Source organism: Triturus cristatus, chromosome 3_2, assembly GCF_964204655.1.
Source record: "Triturus cristatus chromosome 3_2, aTriCri1.1, whole genome shotgun sequence".
NCBI lineage: Eukaryota > Metazoa > Chordata > Amphibia > Caudata > Salamandridae > Triturus > Triturus cristatus.
Window position 1 is genome coordinate 1,033,531,784 of NC_140584.1, and position 23,263 is coordinate 1,033,555,046.

The following is a 23,263-nucleotide window of genomic DNA, read 5'->3' on the forward strand; positions in this document are numbered from 1 at the left end:
CCTGCAAATGGGAAAAGAGGATGTGCCCCCTTCCTGTATTGTATTGTAATTGCATCTAAATAGCGCTTACTACCCCTGTCGTGTCGTCAAAGCTCTTTTTTGGTGAGTAGCATGCTACTACGGAATCCATAAAGGATTAAAATGTGAAAGTAATTTGAGTGGTGGATATGTTAGTCAGTCATTTGGATTGCGCTGTAGGGCTCAGCACACCATCGCTGTGAGGCCCAGGGCAAGTGGCCGTCTCCCTTGGGCCCAATTGAAAAGCCACCTTTCTTTCAATAAGAAGCAAGGGGCACCAGAGGTCCAGTGTGCCACCGTAGCCTGGGTGTCTGCCACTGGCCAGGGCCCCATGCTGGTGGGCTGAGTGCGAAGCCCTAGGCAGCTGCCCACACTGCCCATGCCTAGAGCTGGCCCTGCTGCCCACCTCTCAGGCTCCTCCCCCGCGGCTTCGTTTTCATACTCCCACTTCCAGCAGGCATGGACAGATGGGAGCTCGAATGGCCACTAACTTACCAGTACAGTTTGGACCGCTCCACCAGCGCATAGGTATCACCGTCGCCAATGAAGACTCGACAATTGAGACAGCTGAAGCATTCCGGGTGGTACTTGTGCTCCCCGGCAACCTGAGGGGAGAAATATGGGATTAGTAGATTAGAATGTGCCGCACCGAGGCTTCAGAGCCTGAAGACCCTATAAATATCATCACCTCGTGAGATGAGAAACTCAGGAGGTGTGAGGAGAGCAGAGTTCTAATAAATAACTGCAGTGCTAACAATCCACAGAATCAGTCAACAGGAGTCGCCATGTTACAGGTGTGAGACGCTTTCATGTTCTGACACTTCCTCTGTAGCTACTGAATTTGTGGGTAAAAACTGATCTTCTGGGCAGCTGTCAACCGTTGAAAGAAGAGGAAATCTAAAACACGGCGCGTTTCCGTCAAAGCCTTAGTCATGTACTATTAGAGTAACCACACCCAGACACGGCCCACGGTTCTAAAAATAAGGCTGTCCTATTTTTTTTATTAAAACATATTCCCTCCAAAGTTAAAATATCTCACATAATGAATGACTGATATTTTCTTAATAGGTCTGGTGAAAGCATTTGATTTCTAAAGTTGCAGCAAAGAAACTAAAAACACATATGAAATATATTATGTTGTCAACATTTGCGTTGCTCAGGTCCGTCTTTAGCGCGGTCTCTTCGCGCTGTGGACTGCTTGGGATGAGGGTTTCTTTTCAATAGCTGGTCTCTTCGCGCTGTGGACTGCTTGGGATGAGGGTTTCTTTTCAATAGCTGGTCTCTTAGCGCTGTGGACTGCTTGGGATGAGGGTTTCTTTTCAATAGCTGGTCTCTTAGCGCTGTGGACTGCTTGGGATGAGGGTTTCTTTTCAATAGCTGGTCTCTTAGCGCTGTGGACTGCTTGGGATGAGGGTTTCTTTTCAATAGCTGGTCTCTTAGCGCTGTGGACTGCTTGGGATGAGGGTTTCTTTTCAATAGCTGGTCTCTTAGCGCTGTGGACTGCTTGGGATGAGGGTTTCTTTCAATAGCTGGTCTCTTCGCGCTGTGGACTGCTTGGGATGAGGGTTTCTTTTCAATAGCTGGTCTCTTCGCGCTGTGGACTGCTTGGGATGAGGGTTTCTTTTCAATAGCTGGTCTCTTAGCGCTGTGGACTGCTTGGGATGAGGGTTTCTTTTCAATAGCTGGTCTCTTAGCGCTGTGGACTGCTTGGGATGAGGGTTTCTTTTCAATAGCTGGTCTCTTAGCGCTGTGGACTGCTTGGGATGAGGGTTTCTTTCAATAGCTGGTCTCTTAGCGCTGTGAACTGCTTGGGATGAGGGTTTCTTTTCAATAGCTGGTCTCTTAGCGCTGTGGACTGCTTGGGATGAGGGTTTCTTTTCAATAGCTGGTCTCTTAGCGCTGTGGACTGCTTGGGATGAGGGTTTCTTTTCAATAGCTGGTCTCTTCGCGCTGTGGACTGCTTGGGATGAGGGTTTCTTTTCAATAGCTGGTCTCTTAGCGCTGTGGACTGCTTGGGATGAGGGTTTCTTTTCAATAGCTGGTCTCTTAGCGCTGTGGACTGCTTGGGATGAGGGTTTCTTTTCAATAGCTGGTCTCTTAGCGCTGTGGACTGCTTGGGATGAGGGTTTCTTTTCAATAGCTGGTCTCTTAGCGCTGTGGACTGCTTGGGATGAGGGTTTCTTTTCAATAGCGGTTGGTCAAATTTGTAATCTGAAGATGCAACAGGTAGATCAGGGACAGGGACAGAATGTGGCACATCTTACGGCTCGGGAACAGATCACAATTTCGAGGATGTGACTGAAGACATTGCATGGGTGAGAGATCCAGGACACATTTCGGGTGCTCGCTTTCGGTTTGGATGCGAGATCTAAAGTGAGCTTGTTCCATGCTACTGGAATGGAGGGTGTTGGATTCACAGCATTTCATTAAGGTCATAAGGAAGGAAATTAGCTATTTAGGATTTTTGTTGCTGTCTTTTGTTAAAGTGTGGTTGAAAACTGTCTTTCCAAAAATAAAGAGGAAAATGTGTTCATCAGTTGTGCAACTAAAATGATTCAAGTAGATAAAATAGTAAATGTTTCCCATATATTTAGAGCCTGTATACTCCTATATTTGAGGCTTAATACTTCGCCATATATACATCTTACATTAAGAACATCCTAGAAGAGAAATCAATTGTAAAGCACTGTGCAATTTTACGATCCATGGGTGGTATGTGCGGACATTTAAATGAATACTTTCTTTTTGAACGAGGGAACAATTATCCAAAAAGGTTTCGTTTTCAGGCATCCCTCGTAACTTTATTCCTTTCCTTCTTGTAAAAACCGTTTCATGTGACTAATATGATAGGAATTTATTATTGACACATCAAAATGTCATATTATTTGTGTAGATGAGTCGTCGTATGCCTTGCAAGTGACTACATTCAAAACTAATTACATGTGACAACATTTTCAACCATGTAACTTGTCAAACGGGGTATGAAAAACATGCAGCGATTTTGAGTGCTGATGTTACGGTCACTGAAAAATAAAGTTTCTTGTAGTTAAATTTGTTTTTTACTGCACAGTGCTGAGTAGTCTACAACTATGAAAGATTAGGAATACACTCAACAGCTGGTTCTGGCACTATAACACTTCAAGTCGAACTGGTTTATTGTAATTTCTCTTAGCAGTTATTAAGAACAACCTTCACAGGCCAATGAAACAAAGAACAGATGAGCTACTTCTTGAAAATACAGCCGGGCAGTGCTTGTGATTCTTGTAACGGAGTCATATCGGCCCGAAATAGAAAAACTCACTGGCAGCTACAAAATACATTGAAAACCTGAATACATTTGAAGGCTGAAAAGCCTGGAGGGCGTGGTTTCGAGGCCAACAAAGATGGCGGCGTTTTGAGCTCTGTGCAGATCGTTGCGCATGAAGGCGAGTGTTTACAGATGATGTAGGGGAAACAGCCACTACAACGCGGCCGTTTCCACGCATACACTTAACCACGCATGCTTGACAACGCATGCGTGGTTACCGCGTATGACCATTACCACGCATTCCTTTACTACGAGATGCGTAGTAAAGGAATGTGAGTTAAAGGTAATGTAGATGTAGCTGGTGGTTCCACACAGCAAATGTACGAAAGGGCGACAGTGATTGGACTTTTGGTCGATATTGTTGGCAATGCTAATTAGCTTGCCCGGTTTCACTGGGTGAAGTGAGTGTAGGCGCCCGAGGCACTACAATTTAATACATGTCCTGGCTGGGCTTGAATTAGAATATCACTAAATGCGAGATGGCTGGCGAGTGATCAGCACACACCAATTCTCCTGATGAAACCCATGATTTCTGGACAAGGAAACCTCACCCTAATTCTGTGGCATGCTTCATCATCGGCACCCTTATCGTGTATAAATAGGGTGGACATGCGGGGATCCGTCTCTTGGCCACTCACTCTCCATTTGTGATATCAGGAAGATACACCCGCACATTTTCATGGGTCCGCTCACTGAACATTATATTTTTTATTAACAGATAGGGCTTTCATTATTAAATATGTGGCTTATAATGCAGGGCAAGGAAATGCCTCTTTAGGCATGATCACCCCCAACTTTTTGACTGATGCTGCTGGTTTTGTGACAGAAAGCATTAAGCCCTTCCCAATAGACCTCAGTGCTTCCACCCCTAAAAGTGATTGAGCTCCCCCACAACTGGAATAAGTTACCTTACTGATAGGTACCCAGGGCCTGTAAGTTAAAGTGTCCCTCATGTACTGCAGCACTTTTTTGTGCAGCCACAAGTGTGACAAAGCAAAGCAAGACTCCAGGCCTGCCATTGCTGACAGGAAGAGTAGTTTGTGAACTGCTAACTAAACTTTGCCATGTAAGCTCATGAAAAAGTCCATACCTTCCTTTTTGATACATACAAGTCATCCTTAAGGCAGGACTATCCAGCCCTAAGTAGGGTGCTGCATTTAAAAAGTGGTCCAAGTGTTTTTACATGTCCTAACACTATGAAACCAAACTCTGGTTTTTGCTGTGAAAAGATTCAATCAATCAGGGAATCGTAAGCGCGCTACTCACCCGTGAGGTTCTCAAGGCGCTGAGGGGGGTCCACAGATCTGTTTAGCCAAAGAGCCAGGTCTTGAGGGTCTTCCTGAAGGTGTTCAGGGAGGGGGAGCGTCTGATGTATGCCGGTAGCTCGTTCCAGGTCTTGGCTGCAATGTGAGAGAAGGATCTTCCGCCTGCTCTGGCTCTGTGGATGTGAGGGGTTTCGGCCAGAGCGAGGTTGGAAGATCGGAGGTTTCTTTTGGGTACGTGGAAGTTGATTCTGTCGTTGAGGTATTTGGGTCTGTTGTTGTGTAGGCATGAGTGAGGATTTTGAAAGTGACTCTTTTCTCCACAGGGAGCCAGTGGAGACTTCGTAGGTGTTGACTGATGAGTTTGTGTCGGGGGATGCTGAGGACGAGTCTGGCGGCGGTGTTCTGTACTGTCTGGAGTTTGCGGAGTAGGGACTTGTTGATACCGACATAGAGTGCGTTTCCATAGTCCAGTCTGCTGGTGAGGAGTGTGTGGGTGACTGTCTTCCTTGACTCAGGGGGGATCCACTTGAAGGTCTAGCGGAGGGTGTTGAAGCAGCTGGAGGTGACAGCGTTGACCTGTCGGTTCATGGTGAGTGATGAGTCGAGTACGATGCCGAGGTTCTTGGCGTGGTTTGAGGAGGTAGGTGGGCTTCCGAGGGTGGTCGGCCACCAGGTGCTGTCCCATGCAGAAGGGGGGGTACCGAGGACCAGGACTTCTGTCTTCTTTGCATTGAGCTTCAGGCAGCTGTTGGTCATCCAGACTGCGACATCTTGCATTCCTTTCTGTAAGTTGAGTTTGGCAGTGGTGGGGTCTTTGGTGAGGGAGAGGATGAGCTGGGTGTCGTCGGCGTAGGATGTTTCTGAGGGGCTGTCTGTGGCGCCTGGTGGATGGTCGATGAAGTTGTCGTAGAGGTTTTTGATCTTGAGGTGGAAATAGGCTCCAAGCTTGTCGCAGAGGTCTGGGGATGGGGTGATGTTTGTGGCTTCTCTCCGTGGGTTGGTGAATTCTTGAATGACACTGAAAAGTTACTTGGAGTTGGTGGAGTTGGCCAGGATTTTGTTGTGGATGGAGTTCCTCTTAGTGGCTCTGATCTGGTTGTGGTAGTCCGTAATGGAGTCCTTGTAGGTGTTTTCGGTTGTCTTGGTGTTTCTCCAGTTCTTCTCCAGGCGTCTGCAGGTGCGTTTGGCTTCTTGGAGAGCGGTGGTAAACAAGGCGGCTTTCCTCAGGCGTTGTCTGTCAGGGTTGCATAGCGGGGCGAGCTCATCTGCGCAGTCGGAGATCCAGGTCTGGAGTTCTCTGGCTGCGTTGTTTACGTCGGTTGCCCAGGTGTGCTTGTCTCGGGTAAGGGTGGAGTTAAGTTGCTCATCGGTAACCTTGCTTCAGTTCCTTCGTGGTGAGCGTGGGGCTGGTTTGGGTGCCTTGGGTTTGTTGATGGTGAAGTGTACGCAGTGGTGGTCGGTCCATGGTGGCTGCGTTGTGTGGCTGAATTGGATGCTGTTTCCTGCCGCAAAGATGGGGTCGAGGGTGTGTCCTGCTCTGTGGATCGGTGTGTTGACTAGTTGTTTAAGTCCGATGCTGGCGAGGTTGTCACGAAGGATAGTGGAGTTGGGGGACGCTGAGGTTGTCGAGGTGGAAGTTCAGGTCTCCAATGAGTATGTAGTTTGTTGAGGCGATGGTGTGGGGTGCGATGAAGTCGGTGATGGTGGTGGCGAATGGTGTTCGGGCCAGGGGCGTCTGTAGATGAGGGTTCCTCAGAGTGTGGCTTTGGGGGTGGGCTGGATCTGGAAGTGCAGGTGTTCGGCGGAGGGGAAGGTTTTGCTGGAGGTGGTAAGGCGGAGGGTGCTCTTGTAGGCGATGGTGAGGCCCCCCTGGGTGGTTGGGGCGGTCTTTCCTCTGGATCTTGTATCAGTCTGGGATGGCGGTGCTGATGTCGGGGGTGGAGGATATGTTGGTCCAGGTCTCTGTGAAGAAGGCGACGTTGGGCGAGAGAGAGTAGAGTAGGTTCCAGATTTCAAAGGCGTGTTTGTGTACGGAGCGCACGTTGAGGAGGATGCATTTTAGGGTGTCGCCGGTGCTGGCGTCAGCAGTGTTGGAGGCCGGACTAGCGGTGAGGGTCTGGCGGCAGTGGAGGCAGGAGAACTGGCCGTGGGTCATGTTCGGCAAGGCCTGTTGGCATTCTCTAAGTCTTGCACGGTTGAGTGCGAGGAGGGTGGTGGTGTCGTAGCGATGGGTAGTGGGAGGTCCAGGGTTGCTGGCGCTGGCCGCGTTCAGGTCGTGGACGGGCGCAGATGGGCTTGCCTTTGGCGCGACTGCGACTGCGCAGCGGCCGCCATTAAGTAGGGAGGTGCGAGGAAGGAGAGGCTGTGAGGTGGGAGGGGGTGAATTACGGGGGGGAATTCCAGAGGGGGGGAATTCCGGGGGGGTGGGGCCGCAGGGGCAGCAGCGGCAAAAGGAACAGGCAGGCAAGAGAAAATAAAAACTGTGGTGGAATTAGAGCAAGACACAGATGGGCACAATAACAGTGGCACAACAGGGAAAAATTAAGAAAAGAAACGGCTGAGAAAGGTTGCGGTGGTTGCAGGCAGTCTGGTCCCAGTTGGAGCGGGCAACAGGCGCAGGAGCGGACAGCAGCCTCGAACCTCCCAAGGAGGAGGTCGGAGTCTGGAGGCAAGAGACAGCACAGCAGAGCTGCGGGGAGAGTGTGGACCTAGACAGAGGGTCGGAGCTTGGCTAGTACAGGGTCAGACGCTGACACATCAGCTGTGCTAAATTCTGAATGGGATTACTAAAGTTGATACCTCAAGGTATCAAAAGAATCATTACATTAAACCTGACTTGATACCCAAGTAGACATTATTGTAACTTTTAAGTAAAAGGCAACTTTAGACAGTTGCCACTCTGTTGCCCAAGTTTTCAAGTGACCATTTACGGCTACTAGCCACGAGACAGCCTTCTGCCCTCCTATGGGAGGGGAGGAATCAGCAGGGGGGGGAGGGGGGGGGAGTTGTGAACGACACACGGGAAGGAGCACAAAGGGCCTGCCATGTTATCTCCTCCTGGCAGGAAAGCCAAATGGGGTGTGACCCCAAAGGGAGAGCTTCATAGGGTAAGCTACCTTTGAAGCACAAATGGTGGACACACAAGAGGGGATGCAGTTTTGTTTTGGTAGACAGGTTGGCGTCAGGGGCAGAGTGGTGGAAACAGTATTCCCATAGGTGTGTCGCCCTTATGTAGCCACACCTCTAGGGTGAGCTACCAAGCTCACAATCAAAGAAGGGCTCTGCCATCTTGGGAGAGGGCAGAATATTGCATTCTGGGACAGCTAGATGCCACACTAAACACAGAGTTGTCATCAGGTGGGAAGGCTAGTAGAAATCACATTCTCCGATGCAAAGTTCCAAGTAAAAAAGTGGCACCCCTTGATCCCAGATCACGTCTGTTCTGGAAAGAAGACTGAAAGGGACTACCCTGCTGTTCCCTTGACTCGGCAAAGAGAAGCTGCACCAGAGACTGGACTGCATCGGCTGATCCTTGGGTTATCAAAAAGAAGACAGTGCCTGTGGTGCCCTGCTAGAGAAAAGGTAGTCACCATGGCCCAAATCGAAGGAGTGACTCCAAGAGTCAGTTAGCTGACTTACTGTTTCAGCTACAGGGCTACAAGATCTAAAGATGCCGCCCTTGGCAAGTCAGTAGCCAAAATCACGTGATCGCCATTGACCACCGAAGCACAGTCTGGGAGACTAAGTCTCAATGCTCAAAAGTTGCACCTGTGTCTGCGGGACCAGCGAGAGTTGTCGGAGTGCAGTTTGGTCACCCAACCCAAGACGGACACTAACCTCAATTAAAGGGAATAGCTGGTTTCACTGTAACCAGAGACCAGTATACCAGTGGCAACTGGTTTTTGGCAGTACTTCAACTAGACTTCGAGGGATATCAACCTCTGAAGCCAAAGTTGCCTCGTCATGCTCGTAGACCGAGGGAGGCTCCAGGAAGACACCGTCATCAGATCAGCAGCAGGACCACTCCGTTGAAGTCTATGGCACTTCGACCATAGAGCGTGGAAATGGACGGGAGACTGCTTTGACTGCAACTTAACTGTCCTGTCAAGCCTTATTAGCCCTTCTGACTTGCTCCCTACAGGAGTTGGTCAGCCAAAGTGGGCTGGAGAAGTTGCAAACAACTTTACAAAAGTTTTCAAAAGTTTTCCAAGAAACCATTAAGTGCAATAGTTGCCAATGCTTGTTTATGATTTGAATGAAAAGTAGTTAATTTATTATTTGCTTGATAACTATATCTCTGAAACCCTCTAGTGGGTTTTATTTGTTTTGTGGTCTAAAAATGTATACAAATAAGAGCTACTTTTATAAATTGGTGTCAGATTTTCTTTGTGTCATGTCTTTCTTGTTCAAGTCTTTTGGTACTTCTAAATGCTTTACACTACTTCCGTTGACAAAGCCTGATCGCTCAAAGCCAGAGCTACCCAGGGCTGAGCTAAGGTTTTGCAAACAAACCTGACTGCACCCAAGATGGGTTTCGGAGTTTATTATATGGTGAGGTTGCACAACCACACCATATAATTAACCACTTTCCTCACATGCAAGCATGTTTGAAGTTAAACCGAAAGACTCAAACCCTCCTAAACTTATGACATTATCATTCCATGCTTCTAACAATGGTGCTATGAGAGAGCTTCCAGCAAACACTTACTCAGCCTAAAAAAGACCCAGCATCAGCAGTTAAATCATCTTCTACATTAATATAAATTGTTTTTAAGTGGAAATTAGAATTTTGGGTTTCATTCAAGGAAGAAACTAGCAACGAGCTAAATAGTACAACAGACAAAGTGGTCTAGAAGAGAAAAACACGGGCATGATGTGAAGAAGAGAAGCAGCGGGAAAGAGTACGTTGCAAATAAGGTAAAGTGGAGTTGGAAACAGCAGAAATAAAAAGTCATGCTGAAGACTTAGAAAACATATACTTGAGAATATATGGTATACAAGAGCTAACTGAAGGAGACCACTTGGCATCTTTGATGAAGACGTTGTGTCCAGAATCTTAACATCAAATCAGAAGAAGCAAATCAACTGGTCTATTTTTGTTATTTCTCACCGTGCTCTTGGCTTAAGATCTGTGTTAAAGGACTTAAAACCCAGGATAGCTTTGTCTGCACGACCATATAGTTTTCATCATTGTCCACTGAATTTTGAATTCACTTTTTTTGTTCGTTCGAGGTCACCCTACCCTTAGCGATGATTACCTTTGATCATATGCTTCTATTTTTTTGTCTCTTTGCACTTCTCTTTTTCGTGGTATCATTTTAGTAATTTGTTGGCTGATGTAGCGGAGTAGTTATGTGTATGTTTTTTTGCAGTAAAACGGTTTGAATAAAAATTTGGAAGGTCACGGGCCTTGGCATTCCCGTTAGGAAGCATAGGGTTTTATCTCACTGCCCCACATTAAAAGAAAATGTAGCTCTTCTCTAAGAGTCTCAAATTCAGAAGCCAGTGGCAGGATATGGGGGTACGCAATTCATGACCTGAAAAAAACTGCATCATGCTTAACAAGTGGAACAAATTTATGACCAAATATATGGTAAATAAAAGAGAAATCACACTAGATCATGTCAAACATCTGTGGCACTTTGTTGGTGGATTCGCTATTAGACTAAGTGTGCCAGTGGGTATAAGTGGCACTGGGTATGACAGAGATGGCAAAGTCTCAGTAATCAAAAGTCTTCCATGATGAAAGGTATGACAGCAATGAGAGGAATCTCAGTGACATGTAAAAAATATGCAAAATGTGCCAGACATAGAAGACATGACAATGAGTGTTCTGGTGACAAACTGTGCCAGTCATAGAAGAACTACCATATGTGGAAAGTGTGCAGGGGATGTGGGACCGGTCGAAGACGGAAGTGAGCAAAAGATTGCCGGTGCCCCAAAACTGACAAAGAACAGGACAAGCCACCATCTTGTGGAGCCATTCAGCAGCATCTTCCACTCAGGTCGACTACAACGAAGCACACAAGCACAAATGTCCCTCATGTCTCTCATATGAAGCAAGTCAAGTGACTCCACTAAATGAAGAAATGGCAGAGCTTTGCAGGGAAGAGCTGGCAGGCAGTCTCTCCACCAGTGTACAGGTAATAAGGCATGACTGATGCCATGAGTCACCTCAAAGGCTGGTAAGAGAGGGGCAGTAGCCACCTCCACCTTTGTTTGGGTTACACTTAGAGTGCACCTCCATTTGAACTGAGCAAGTTTCCGCTGTCCCACACCTCCTTGTCAGTGGTGAAGCATCTAGAGTGGGTTTACAGATTGCCAAGTCTGCTAGTGGAAAACAGGAATAATAAGTGGTCAGGCAGGGCAACACAGCTTTTCCAAATCATGCACAAGAGTATTGTCCCAACAGTATATCACAACTGTAGAGCTTGTGATCAGGAGAGGTCATGTAACGAGTGCAGGGTTAGTCACCAGAAGGGGGCATGTGTCGCAACAAGAGCATGTGATGGACATGACCGAGAGAGTGCATCACCAGAAGAGTGTGTATCCTGACCTAAAGCAAGGTTTGGGCACCAACTTTCAAGAAAAAGCTCATTAGATCACAGGGAGGTGCTGCGGTGGGAATATGATATTTAGTTTTGGACACTGAAAACCCTTGTGCCTTCCTGATCACAGTGATCGGTGTTTAAACCAGGGCTTGCCGTTTAACTCGCAGAAGGCATAATACCAGGAGAGGGTGGGCCAGCCAAGACTTTTCCCTTAGTATCATCTGTGGTCATCAATGGTTTCTTGCCACACTGCGTGGGTCCTATTAAGGGCGGCGTTTAGTCACTGACCCTTGACTTGTGAACAGGGTACCTCTACATGTGTAGGAGGCCATGCAACTCTATAGAAGGAAATCACTTAGGAAATAAAGAATAAAGCCAAAACATTGACTAACACGGCAAACCCGAAAGTACAGTTGGGCGTTTGGCCAGACCTCCCCCAGTCGCTTTGTTTCACAAGTCCATGGAAATTACCGGCTGCCGAGCCATGTGGGGAAATTCTGCGTTTGCGAAGTACAGTCACCCTGCCCTGAACCCGTCTGGGGCTCAGAGCCTCGAATCTCCCTCCACTGAGTCACCCATAGCACCAGCAGAGCCCTCCACCCACGAGCTTAAAGGGACAGCCTCCTCTCACTGGTTTCAGACCAAGCTTCTCCGTAGAGTAGCTCGTGAGCTCCTGGTAGCTCCCCAGCTACCCAGGAGTAGCTCACCTGTGTGCAGTGCAGCTGACTAATTTCAAAACTTTTGCTGGCTGAATTATTATAAGTATACAAAAATTAAAACTGTGTTTTTGAGACAAAATTTATGTATGTTTAGAACTCTTAAGCTGATGTTTGTAGGAAAAAATGATTGTATTTCCAAATTATAGTTAAAGCGGATATTTGAGGGATAAATCATTTGGTGCCATCGCAGGTATAACCTTGATTTATTTCCCATGCGAAGGCATTTCAAACTCACAAATCCTTTTTTATGTTACTGCTGGAAACCCTCTGTGATGCACAGAGGTGATCACTGGTGCTAATCTTGCACAGGGTGGCAAATAAAGTAATCTTGTCTGTGGTCACTAGCACAACACTGCAAAACTAATAATGTTAGCAAAATAAGGATGATTTTCATTCAACATAAGTAGCTCCTACTAAAGAAAAGATTGGAGACCCTTATTCCAGACTGTGGAGCGGCATCTGAGAGGTGAGCTGGTGCGGCTTCAAGCACCCGTCTGAGGTGCAGGCCTGAGGAAACGCCGGTCTTAGAGACGGAGAGCTGTCCCTTCACCTCATGGGCCGCACGGACTGCAGTAAGGAGACCAGTGATGCCTCGTGTACCCTGATGGGAGTCCGAAACCCCTGGACCACACTTCAGGAAAGTATGAGAGTTACCAACATTTTATAACCATAAATTCACTACACTCACAGCCAAAGAAGTGATAACAGGCTTCTACTACTAGCAGCCTAACCAACCCTTCATCGGCATACGTCCAAAAGGGGCAAATACTGAAAAATTATCTGCAAACACCTTTCAAACTTTTAAATAAATGCCGGGACCATATATATAAATTTGAGCCAAGCTCACCACGGGAAGTGTGAATTTAGGAGCAAAGATCATTTAGGTCTTCAAAAATGCCTAATGCAAAAATGGACTTACAAAAAGATGTAGTGATAACTCATGGCTCCAGATAAGATTTTGAAGGGGGGAGAATTTAAACCACCTCTTTTGAGAGTTGAGGGAATAAAAAAGTATCATTGGGAGAGTAGGACTATCATGTGCGGAAGATCCTCCCTAGACCTGTTAAAGTACAAATAAAATGGCAGCCCCATGGTGGCCACTGATCCCTCTGTGCCATGTAACATTAATCCAGCAAGTAGTGACATATTAAAGCTGGCATCTGTCTCTTGAGCTTGCTAACTTAATTGAAACTACTCATCATCTGTGCCCAATATAAGCATTTATGGTGTGCCAGTGAAAATAAAAGCGGTCCAGTGACACCTGTGATGTAGCGCAAGAATACTAATAAACGTTCCATTAAGCATTTCGTGCCACAATTCAAAGTATGATATAAGCTACAATGTGTTCTGTCCGGTAACGCAATTGCTTTGCAAAATCTGAAATTAATGTATCCGAAATTATACCACAGAACAGTCTTTGAACTGAGCCGTTCAGTAACCAATACATGAAATATAAAACCTGTGTGGTCCATGTTAGACAAACATTTGACACTCCTGTTGTACTATGAATGAACAATGAATGTAAGACAAAACACTACACTATTATTAATCAGTTTTGTATATTCAATATCTTTTTTGGCTGATAAGTATGATTTCCTTCATGTATGGCTGGCATGGATACAAAGCACATAAAACGTGACTTAGTGATAAGAGTGGCATAAAGTGGAACAGTGTTTTGTACAGTACAATACAACAATTAAACAAGATATATACAGATGTCCATCCATTTTTATCATCGAATTGTTCAACAAACACCCTCTAGAGACAGTTTCAATTTCAGGATGATTTGACCACTCAAAGTATCATTGACGTTTCGACCCTCAGTGTGTGTGTTAATAAGTACACATCACAGGAGGTCTTCCTCAGGACTGGTGTGAGTTTCGGGGACAGTCAAGTGGAATTCAAATCACGAGACCCCCTCCACACAGGGTTAGAGTCCACCCAAAGGCGTCAATCGCAAAACAAATCTTCTCATGCCACCCAATTAATGATTCGCTAGGTGCGAGGGGAAAACCATTGTTTGATCCACCAATGTAATATCCCAAAGTGTTGATAACTGGGAAAAATCCTAGCCCACTTATGTATATTTGACTCTTCAGAGTTAATTTCCGAAAAATCTTCATGCAGTAAATTCAAAGTACAGTAATAACAGACTTGAGAAAACAAGGCCTACTGTCACAGCATGCATGCTGCAATGACTTGACAAGGGAAACAATGCTGCTAATAGTCACAAGGATTATCCTGTGTGATTTTACCACAGTGCATGGGTTTAACGCATGGTTTCCTGGTTGTGGTCAAATACTTTTATTTAGAACTACAACATAGGACAAAACAGCGCGGAATAAACAATATGTCCTGATGCTCAGCGTGATATTCTATTTATGCCCATTGTTGAGGGAGGGGGAACATCATGATCCACCCCAGACATCATCGCCTGTGAGTCACGGCCCACCCCTCATCCAACAATGACGATCAAGAGCATATCCCGTCCTCTTCATGTACCCACATACATGCCGCGCCAGAGAACATAACTGGGGCAAAATAAAGCATGCGATTTGAAACAAGTGTACTCATAAATGGATATTCACCGGTCAATTACTAGAGTGCAAAGGTCAAATCCTATCCGATTGTCCTAGTACAACTAAAATAACCTCAGAAAACAATGCCTGATGCCTCAGACGCCATTCTACAACAGCTGGACTGAAGAAACGAATTAGGCGGCACCCGCAGGGCCCAGTTACTGTGATTTTGACCTTATTTCAAGGATTTAACACCTTTGTGTTCGGGTGATGGTCAAATATCTTTCTTTTTACTTACGGCGCATTGATAAACAGCTGCAATAAACCATATACACAAATGTGATCAGTGTTGTGTGCTGTGTCAGCATTGTTGAGGGAGGGCAGGGGCACATGTGCTGCATTTGGCCTGAAATCTGCTTGAAAAGTGATATTCTTGTGATCACCGTGTGGTGCGGGACATCTGCTAAAAGCAGCAGATGTCTGTCCGCCTCTTTAAGAGGGCATTTAATGTTTGTCCACTTTAAGTGGGGCAGATGGAACCTCCACCTCTTGTGGGTGGACGTCCTGTATCTGCCAATCTCAAACCCAGAGGCAGCCAAGGGTAGCACAGAAATATCTCAACAAAACAGCCCTTTCCACTCTAGGTATCTGTCACTAACTGCGTCCTGCCACCAGAAGGAGAGAAGGAGGGGGCAGAGCGATGGACACAAACGGGACAGAGAGAACATCTGAAAGAGGAAGAGGGACAGACAGGAAGGGACTGAAAAGAGTGGGACACACGTCAGAGAGACAGAAAGAGACAGACAAAGTGAGAGATGCAGGGGAAGGGTGTGTGAGAAAAGAATAATGGAAATGAAGAGCACTCGAGAGTGAGATGGAGGGATGGAGTGAGGGAGACAGAAAGAGGGGAATATACTGATGGGACATGTGTAAGAAAGAATGAAAACAGAAAGAGGTAAGAGAACGAGTAGGCGAAAGGTCAGGGAAGAGAAGAGGAAAAATCTAAGAGAAACAAGAAGGGATTAGAAAACGAGAGGCAGAGAGCTGGAAGCAGACCTACAGGAAGAGTGGGGTAAATGGACCTCATGTAGAAAAGACAACGGTTTATGGACCCTGGTAATTCTCAGCCAGCAGCACCCGGATGCGTCTTTCTCTTGTACAGAATGTGACTGACATGCTCTGTCCCAGCCCCCCTGCCTGTCTCGTTTTCACAGAGTACCCCGTCTGTCTGCCGCTCTTAGAGCGCCGCCCTACCATTCCCTGTAAATACTTACATTTCTTGCCTATATCCCCAATATAATATATATATTGTAGCGTTAATCCTGTGTGTGCCTTCACCAGATCCAATCACACAATTGGTAAAACGAATCCATACTACTGTGTTTTTGTTAAATCATAACAATCCTGCGCTCGTTCTTCTAAGGACTGAACTGTCACCCTCACTTAGTGCTTAATCTGTAAATGAATAATTAATAAACGTATGCACAGGCTTCAAAGTGTTTGCTAAGAGCCTGGCACGACGCTGCTGAGAGCTGGGGCTGCCGGATATCAAAGATGCCTGGTTTCTTTGCACCTCGTGCTTCTTTCTTCCACCACCTCACACTTCCTGCCGGATCTCTCTGCAGCTCATACTCTTTTTCTACTGGTGCTTTCTTTATCACATTGTTCTTGTCGTTCTTTTCCTCATTTCTTCTTTCTCTCTCTGCGTCTGTATCTGGGTTAAATATTGAAGAAAAAATACTTTCACGAAAAAAATGTATTGGCAGAGCAAGTAGGCCTCATCTGTGACACTGGGGCGCATACTAATTATTTGCTTTGCCAATGTTTGTCTGTTTTGCCACAGTTTATGTAAGTAACCTTTGAAAGACGGTCACCCACCCGTATGGATGAGTGCAAATGCACAGCATCCATTTTTCAATTATTTGTGTTTTACTCTATCACAAAAACAACTCCAAGATGACTCCATAGCCTGCGTATTGCATGTGCATGGATTGAAAGATGCGGTCGTGCACGCTCATGCATGGGTGGCCATCTTTTTTCTTATACGTCATTATAAATGTACTGTTCCAAGATGGCCGACAGTCAATTTTGAACAGTAAGTGGATATGTACTGTATATGATGCTGTGCTCCAAAAAATAAAGGCAGGAGAAGACTGGACGAACCGGGGTGGAGGAGGGCAGTGTAAAGCGAGGGATCCTGGCTCAGGGAGCGACGGGAGGGCAGCAGTAAATACAGAGAGGAAGGAGAGAAAAATACTCCCTCATACACCATAATGGAGGGACTCCACTAGAGGTGGGAGGACAGACACAGCCGACAGAATGAGCCGAGAGTGGCAATAGCTTGCGGTCTGATCTAAAATGTGTTTGACGTCTCATGTGAATGACTACACGAGAAAGGACAAAAAGCAAACAGCCTGAAGTGCGCTGACTCAAAGCCCACTCTAAGTATATGCTGATGTATTATATTCTATAGGCCTGCCGACGACAGGCAATATATATTTTTAAACAAGCATTGGCAATGCCAATAGGTCTCGGCAATCCTTGAGCTATAAGCACAGGCAATCTAAATGCATCTGTGTATGGATCTGGGGCTGTTTTTATTGATATACACAAATGCATTAACTTTGCCAACATCTATAGCACTCGGATTGCCAAGACCTATTGGCTTTGCCAATGCTTTTTATCAGTTTAAGTCTGAGTATACAAGTTCAGGTCGTCGTCGACACAATGCACAACAAATACATGCCAAGATTTTACACGTGGAAATTGGGAGGTTTTTGAAAAATCAGTCAGGAGAGTGCATTTTCCTAGCTGTCATACATTGAATCAGTCAATTTCAAATGGGAAACAAGGAAAATATATTCATTTAGGCTACAAAATTTGGGAGTTTGTAGGTAGGCACAAGTCAGTCATGTGGTGTAAGTGAGAATGAGATTTGTGTGCGTCCAAGATTAGCTAGGGTCCCCAACAGCCTTAAGAATCTGGCCCTTAGACCCTAAACCCCTTTTCTCTTCTTGTGTGATTAACAAAATGATAGTCCACAATGACTGGCGCATAGGGATTGAATCTTCTGGGGGTCTCTGTATCCCACACCACAATTATGATTGATTAAATGCACAAATTATTTATAGCACAGATCCTTGGCGGCCTGAACCCATTCTTGATAAATAGTGTAGCGGCCATTTACTTTGAGTCAAAGCGTATGGACCGCTGTAGCCAAAGGAAAGAATCTGGGAGTGTGGAATGTTGCTGAACCATCAGACAGCGGTCCAGGGTTCTTGCTGAGAAGAAATAGTGACAGGAGCTGGACTGTTTTACTGAAGAGAGTACACATGTTAGAAGTGTAGGCAGAAGATGGGCTCGCCTCTCATCCACTGCTGATGGGACTGAAGACCTTGCCATGGCATATTCGTGAAAGGAGAAAACAATCTGGTTCAAGCGACCGAGTAAGAGGATGTCGATGGTTTTAGGTGGCAATGGAACTAACTATTAATGTTCAGAGTTTGGAAGGGTGTGAAGAAATTGGTAATCAACTGAGTTAGTTGGATGTCTCATCTGCCCATCTCTTCAATAGCCCACCTTATTTCGAGGTCAGTGAAAGACAGCTTTCTCTTTAGAGAACCACTGCTTGTTCCACTTTCAGAGAACATGCTATGCGTTGCTGGTGGGTATGGTGCCAAAGTGCCCAATCTCATTTGAGCATCCCCTCATATGCCATAAAAGCCAGCATCTTTCCTATTGGGGACCATCATGCAAAACATGCTGGTTCTAGACAAGAAAAGCCCAGATGCTCCCCCACCTGTGTGTGTGTGTGGGGGATTTACTGAATAGAGTGATGGGCACCGCCGTCTTTGTGGAGGTGAGAATGGCCATTAAGAACCTAGTATGGTGGGCTCATCCGTCTAAGGGTGCGGGAGGCGTAGAGTAAACATGTATTAATTCCACATTTTATGTACTGGTGTGTGAGGGAAGAAGACAGAGGATGCACTGTTGTGAGTCTGTTCTTCACCAGTAAAGGACTTCTATTAATTGCACCCAACAGAACACTTTAGACAGAACAGCTCAAGTATATCCACCACAGACCTGCTGTGCCGCACACTTACTCGACTGTCACTGAAGCCGGAGCCGTCATTTTATTTGGTAGGAGTATCAAGTCCAGAACCTCTTTGTAGCGATGGCCAATAAGTGTGTTTCTAAGCTAAGAGCTACACAAGCATTGGTAAAACCCTCCCACTCTATCCTATCTACCGATATCACACACCCTAAAGCCCTCCAAGCTATCAACAGGAGAGCCGATGATCCTTTACAGAGCAAGAATCGATCAACCTCACATCAAGCAAGTCGCATCATACAATCTACCAATCTACAATCTACCAAAACAGCCTGAACACAGCATCACATGAACCGTCACACACTGGTCTGCGATCGTAACAGCAGTGATATAAAGTTTCCCAGGTCCATCGGTAGTGAGTAGCTGAGCCAGTCTAGGTTTTTATGTCGGGCCTGGGCAGCACATGCACTGCTCTACGAGGCATGCTGTACTCGGTTATAGACTTGAAGCTCCGCCCACTCCCGGCTCATTTTTTTAATTGGATCTTGTTGCTGTTCTTTCTAAATGGTTGCTTCTAATTCGTTAATAGGCTTGTTAGTCCCTCCTTAGTAACGCCTTGTCTGCATTTGTAACCTTGCATGAGGAATGGACTTTTTTTACTTGTGTGGTTACACGGTATGTTTGTTTAGTCCGTGAGCACTATTTTCTCTAATTATTTTGTCCTCCTGTAGATATGACTTTCCTGCAAGGCTTTTAAGATGTGCACAAGGCACCTTCAGGTTTGAGAACGGCAGCCGCTTAATTCTTTTATTATGTGCGGCTGCCAAAATGAACACTAACCCCCTCGGTTGGATTGTAAAATCACTCCCATCTACCCCTTCCCACAGTCGTCGGATTTCCTCTCCGCGCCATTGCAGCATGTGTGAGAGAGAGGGTAGGGTAATGAAAACACGATTTTGTACCATTTTGCGCACATACTGCTGCTTACCAGGTCCGACTGTAAACTTTGCTCTCTGGCACTTGTATTCCTGTTTAATCTTTGTCAATGCACGGTTCTGCATACCAGCACAGCAGCTGCCCAGCCCCTTCCTTGCCTCCCCCACCCGTATTTTCTCATAACTTTCACTGGTTCTGTGGTCGTGACAACATCGCAGCCTGCAGGCTGCATGGGGAGCAAATCCAGCTACACCTTGCTTAACAGGTCTCGCATTTGCACGAGTTTAAGCTATTGGCATAGTAAATAACAATGCATTTCATTTATCGGTTTTAAAAAACCAATACTATTAAAATGCATTGTCATTTACAATGCCAATAGCGGACACGTTGCATTTGTAAATGCTTGTTTTCTTTGCATTCGGGGGTTTGTAGTTCTGGTTTTATAATGGGATGACGAGGACTACCTCTGCAAGTATGTACAGACAGAAATCTCGACTGTCTTTACTACTCACACATGGACCCGGGAATCTTGAGAGCTCTGTAAAGTGGACTGGCATGGACGGCAGACCAGCAATAGCGCTATGAGGCCATACCAGTTGCAGACTGAGCGCTATACAAATGGCAATAAAATAACACAACAGAAATCATAAAGGCAAGTATGTAGGCGTCTCGCTACATTTTACAAGCGGACAAGACAGAACAGACAGCATGCGGACAAACCCCATCACGACAGAGCAGACAACCTAGAGGTAGAACAGGGCAGAAAAAAGAAGCAGCAAAAAACAGCAGAGACAGCACGAGGAGACTAAACCGCACAGCACGTGTGCAGAGAAGAGATCAGACAACTTAGGGTAGAGGGGAAACATCCAACGCCTAAAGAACACAAAAACCAGAGTAAAAGATGGACTGACTGAGGCCAGGCTACAACGAACAAAGCAAAGTCGGCACGGGATAGCAGCGCGTCAACAAAGGAGAGACTTTAAATGGCAGTCGAGTGATAGGACAGAATGACAGAAATGAGTCAGACATACAGGACAGAGATATGTGCGCCTCCCAAGAGAAACGGCAGAGGATCGAGGCAACCGGACGTGACAAAGAGAAAGAACATAATTTTGGCGCGATCCCTGCATGTGACACAGAAAAGACACATTAGGACCGAGGGGAGCCAAATATACGAGAAACCCAACAAATCGGACACAGATCTGGAACATTATTGAGGATAAAAACTGCATGTGACAAATGGGAGTCAGCAAACCACAAGGGCGAGAAAACACAGTAGGAAGCACATAAAGTATGGAACAAGCTTTTAGAGAACAGATTAGAACACCACAGGGCAGAGAATGACGACATGTGCCAGATCAGCACAGGGGAGAGGTGGGGCGGAAGCGAGGCGGCTCCATGGGAGGGACGAGAGCGGATAACGGAGAGGCAGGGTCAGAGGAAAGAGCGCCCTGGCCCCGATGTGGCGACGCACAGACCAGTACCTGCTGTGTGACCCGGTGTTTCTGGGCTCCAGGTGCCCAAACAAGAGCTCCCCGGCTATGGTGCCACCAGCAGCGAGGCAGTCGGTGCGAGCACGCCTGCCTGTCCACGGAGAGGCCGCGACTGTGAACCCACTTCCCCACAGCGCGCGACAACCTGTGCCCAGAGCTGGAGAGTGGAAACCACCTCGCCTTCTTCCCCAAGTGACGTCACTTGAGCTTCACTCTGAGCCGCACTCTCGCTGCCTCCCACCAGTCACCACCGGGCCTTTCCATCGTGGCCACACATCAACAATAAAGGCACACGTTCGTTATGCCTACTTTCACTGGCAAACAACCCACACAAGCCACCAGCTGCCAATCTCCGGCCGTACCACGGGCAGCAAAGATCCCTGGTTGCCCGCCTTCCCTGCATCAAAAGAAACTAGAGCAGTCCTAGGGCACCCTTCCCGCCCGCTCCTTGGACCAGGCGGCTCAGAGCTCGTCTTTCCCTGCACCACAATGAGAAGGGATGCCAATGTCCTGGCTTTCACTGTACCATAGAGCCAACTGCCCCCTTCCATTCCAGACCCCCAACCATACCAGCTACAGACCTGCTCTTTCCTTTCAGCATTCAAAACCAAGCACATGCCTTTGTCTGCGCCATAGTAAGCGCTGGTCACCTTTCCTGTCCTCATAGGGAGTCCAGCCCTGGCCCTTGTCTGCACCAGAGTGAGCCCAGCTATCCACCACCCCCCCCAAGCCTCTCCTTTGAACATCTGGACCCCGGACCCTTTCTACACCCTGCCGCCCTTCATGTCTTTACAGTCGCTGTCCCCAAATATCTTCCTTTCTCTGTACCATAGCGAGGACAGGTCCACATCGTCTACCTTTCCTTTGAACATTCAAGTCGCGTTCCCGAATTTCTGTGCCCCATTGGGTGCAGAGGGCCTTCCACTGCGCTTCCCTGGTCATGATAAACGCCATTTATAACCTGTGCCCTTTCCCTGAGCAATAGAAGCCCAAGCAGCCGAAAAGCTGCTCTGTGCACCGAAAAGAGGCACAACCTCTCCCTCCGTCCAACCATCACTGGACAAATGGCTCTGAAGCTCGGGGCTTCTCTAGACTCACATGGTGTTCATCACTCCAACATCTAGTGGTAGGGTCCAGGAGGGGTTTCTAAGTATGCAAGCTATTGCTAGAGTGGGGGTTACCCAGCGCGGAGCCATAGGTCTCCCTGGGACATCAGACTTAAGCCCACATTGTCCCAAAAGGTGATCTCCATTTTAGTTTTTTTCCTTATATTTGTATTTCCTTTCCTCTCCATTCCTTCGATAGTGAGGGTCGCCTATGAAGCTAGAAAAGTCTCACACTTCTAAACAATTGTTACAAGCAAGTAGTTTCTTTGGAAACATGAATTCTCCTCTAGATTCACACGCTGAGCAGAGATTTTGTAGCTGTATTTCCCCCTCCATCCTGGAGGAGAGTTTGAAAGAAGGGTGTTACTAAATAAAGGTTTTAATATTGTTTGACCTACGACTACCTTTTATTGTGTTTTTATAACAATGCAGTAATGTTTAAGTGTTGACAACCATGAGGCCACAGCATATATGTCACTTAATGAGACATTTACAAAAAATAGCTTTCTTGATGAATGTGCGTTTGGTTTGCTGATTAGTGTTTGGCTTGCCAATGTGTAAGTCAATTGTATTGTATCTACAATCCATTAGTGGCTGTCCCACGCACAACAGGCATGCCTAAAGAGTGATAGGCATGCACTATCAAGAACTCATTAGGTATTTGAATATGTTTTCCAAATAAAAGATAAATTACCCTACTAACATTTGAAGCCCTAAAGAATGAAATGTTCTTTCAGCTGCGTTTGTGGGTGTTTAGAAAAAGGCAGGAAGCTGAATAGTTTGGTTCATGTGAAAGTTTAACACCACCCTCGAAACACACTTTCGATGCGGTCTGATTTACACCTTATTTTCCTATATAGGCAAATATGTTTTGTCTAGTGATAGCCATTGGAATGAACTTACTTTCCTTAATGATGTGATTTCAATTTGAAAAGCAGTTTCCAGCACAGGGAACTTTAAGTTTACATTGCACATAGGTTCCAAAGGTGTTTACGCCAGTGTTGCCAGTACTAGGTCTATATTCCACAGACAGGGTATCGACAACACAGAGGTTTATTCCTTCTTTTCTCGAAGACAGGACATAGGCTGCATTTGCCCGATATTCCTTGCTCTCCAAAACCCCTCCAGTGGGGGGTTCCGCAGGGCTCTGCTCTGAGTCCCACCCTCTTCAATGTTTACCTGGAGCCTTTGGCGAGCCTTGTTGAATCCTGGGGCTCACAGGTGATTTCTTGCGGGGAGGATACTCAGCTCCTTCTGTCGTTTCAGGAGAATGATGTGAAAACTCCTAACTCCTTTAA

General features: G+C 46.4%; 1 protein-coding gene across 2 annotated transcripts in view; it reads right to left on the reverse strand.

Moving 5' to 3' along the window:
* LIMK1 (LIM domain kinase 1) overlaps nucleotides 1-23,263 on the reverse strand; it is a 250,416-nt gene that overhangs the window by 44,419 nt on the left and 182,734 nt on the right. For both annotated transcript variants that reach the window (XM_085649679.1, XM_085649680.1), the window contains one exon: nucleotides 514-623. In XM_085649679.1, coding sequence (XP_085505805.1) covers nucleotides 514-623 — 110 coding nt within the window. The remainder of the gene's footprint in view (nucleotides 1-513; nucleotides 624-23,263) is intronic.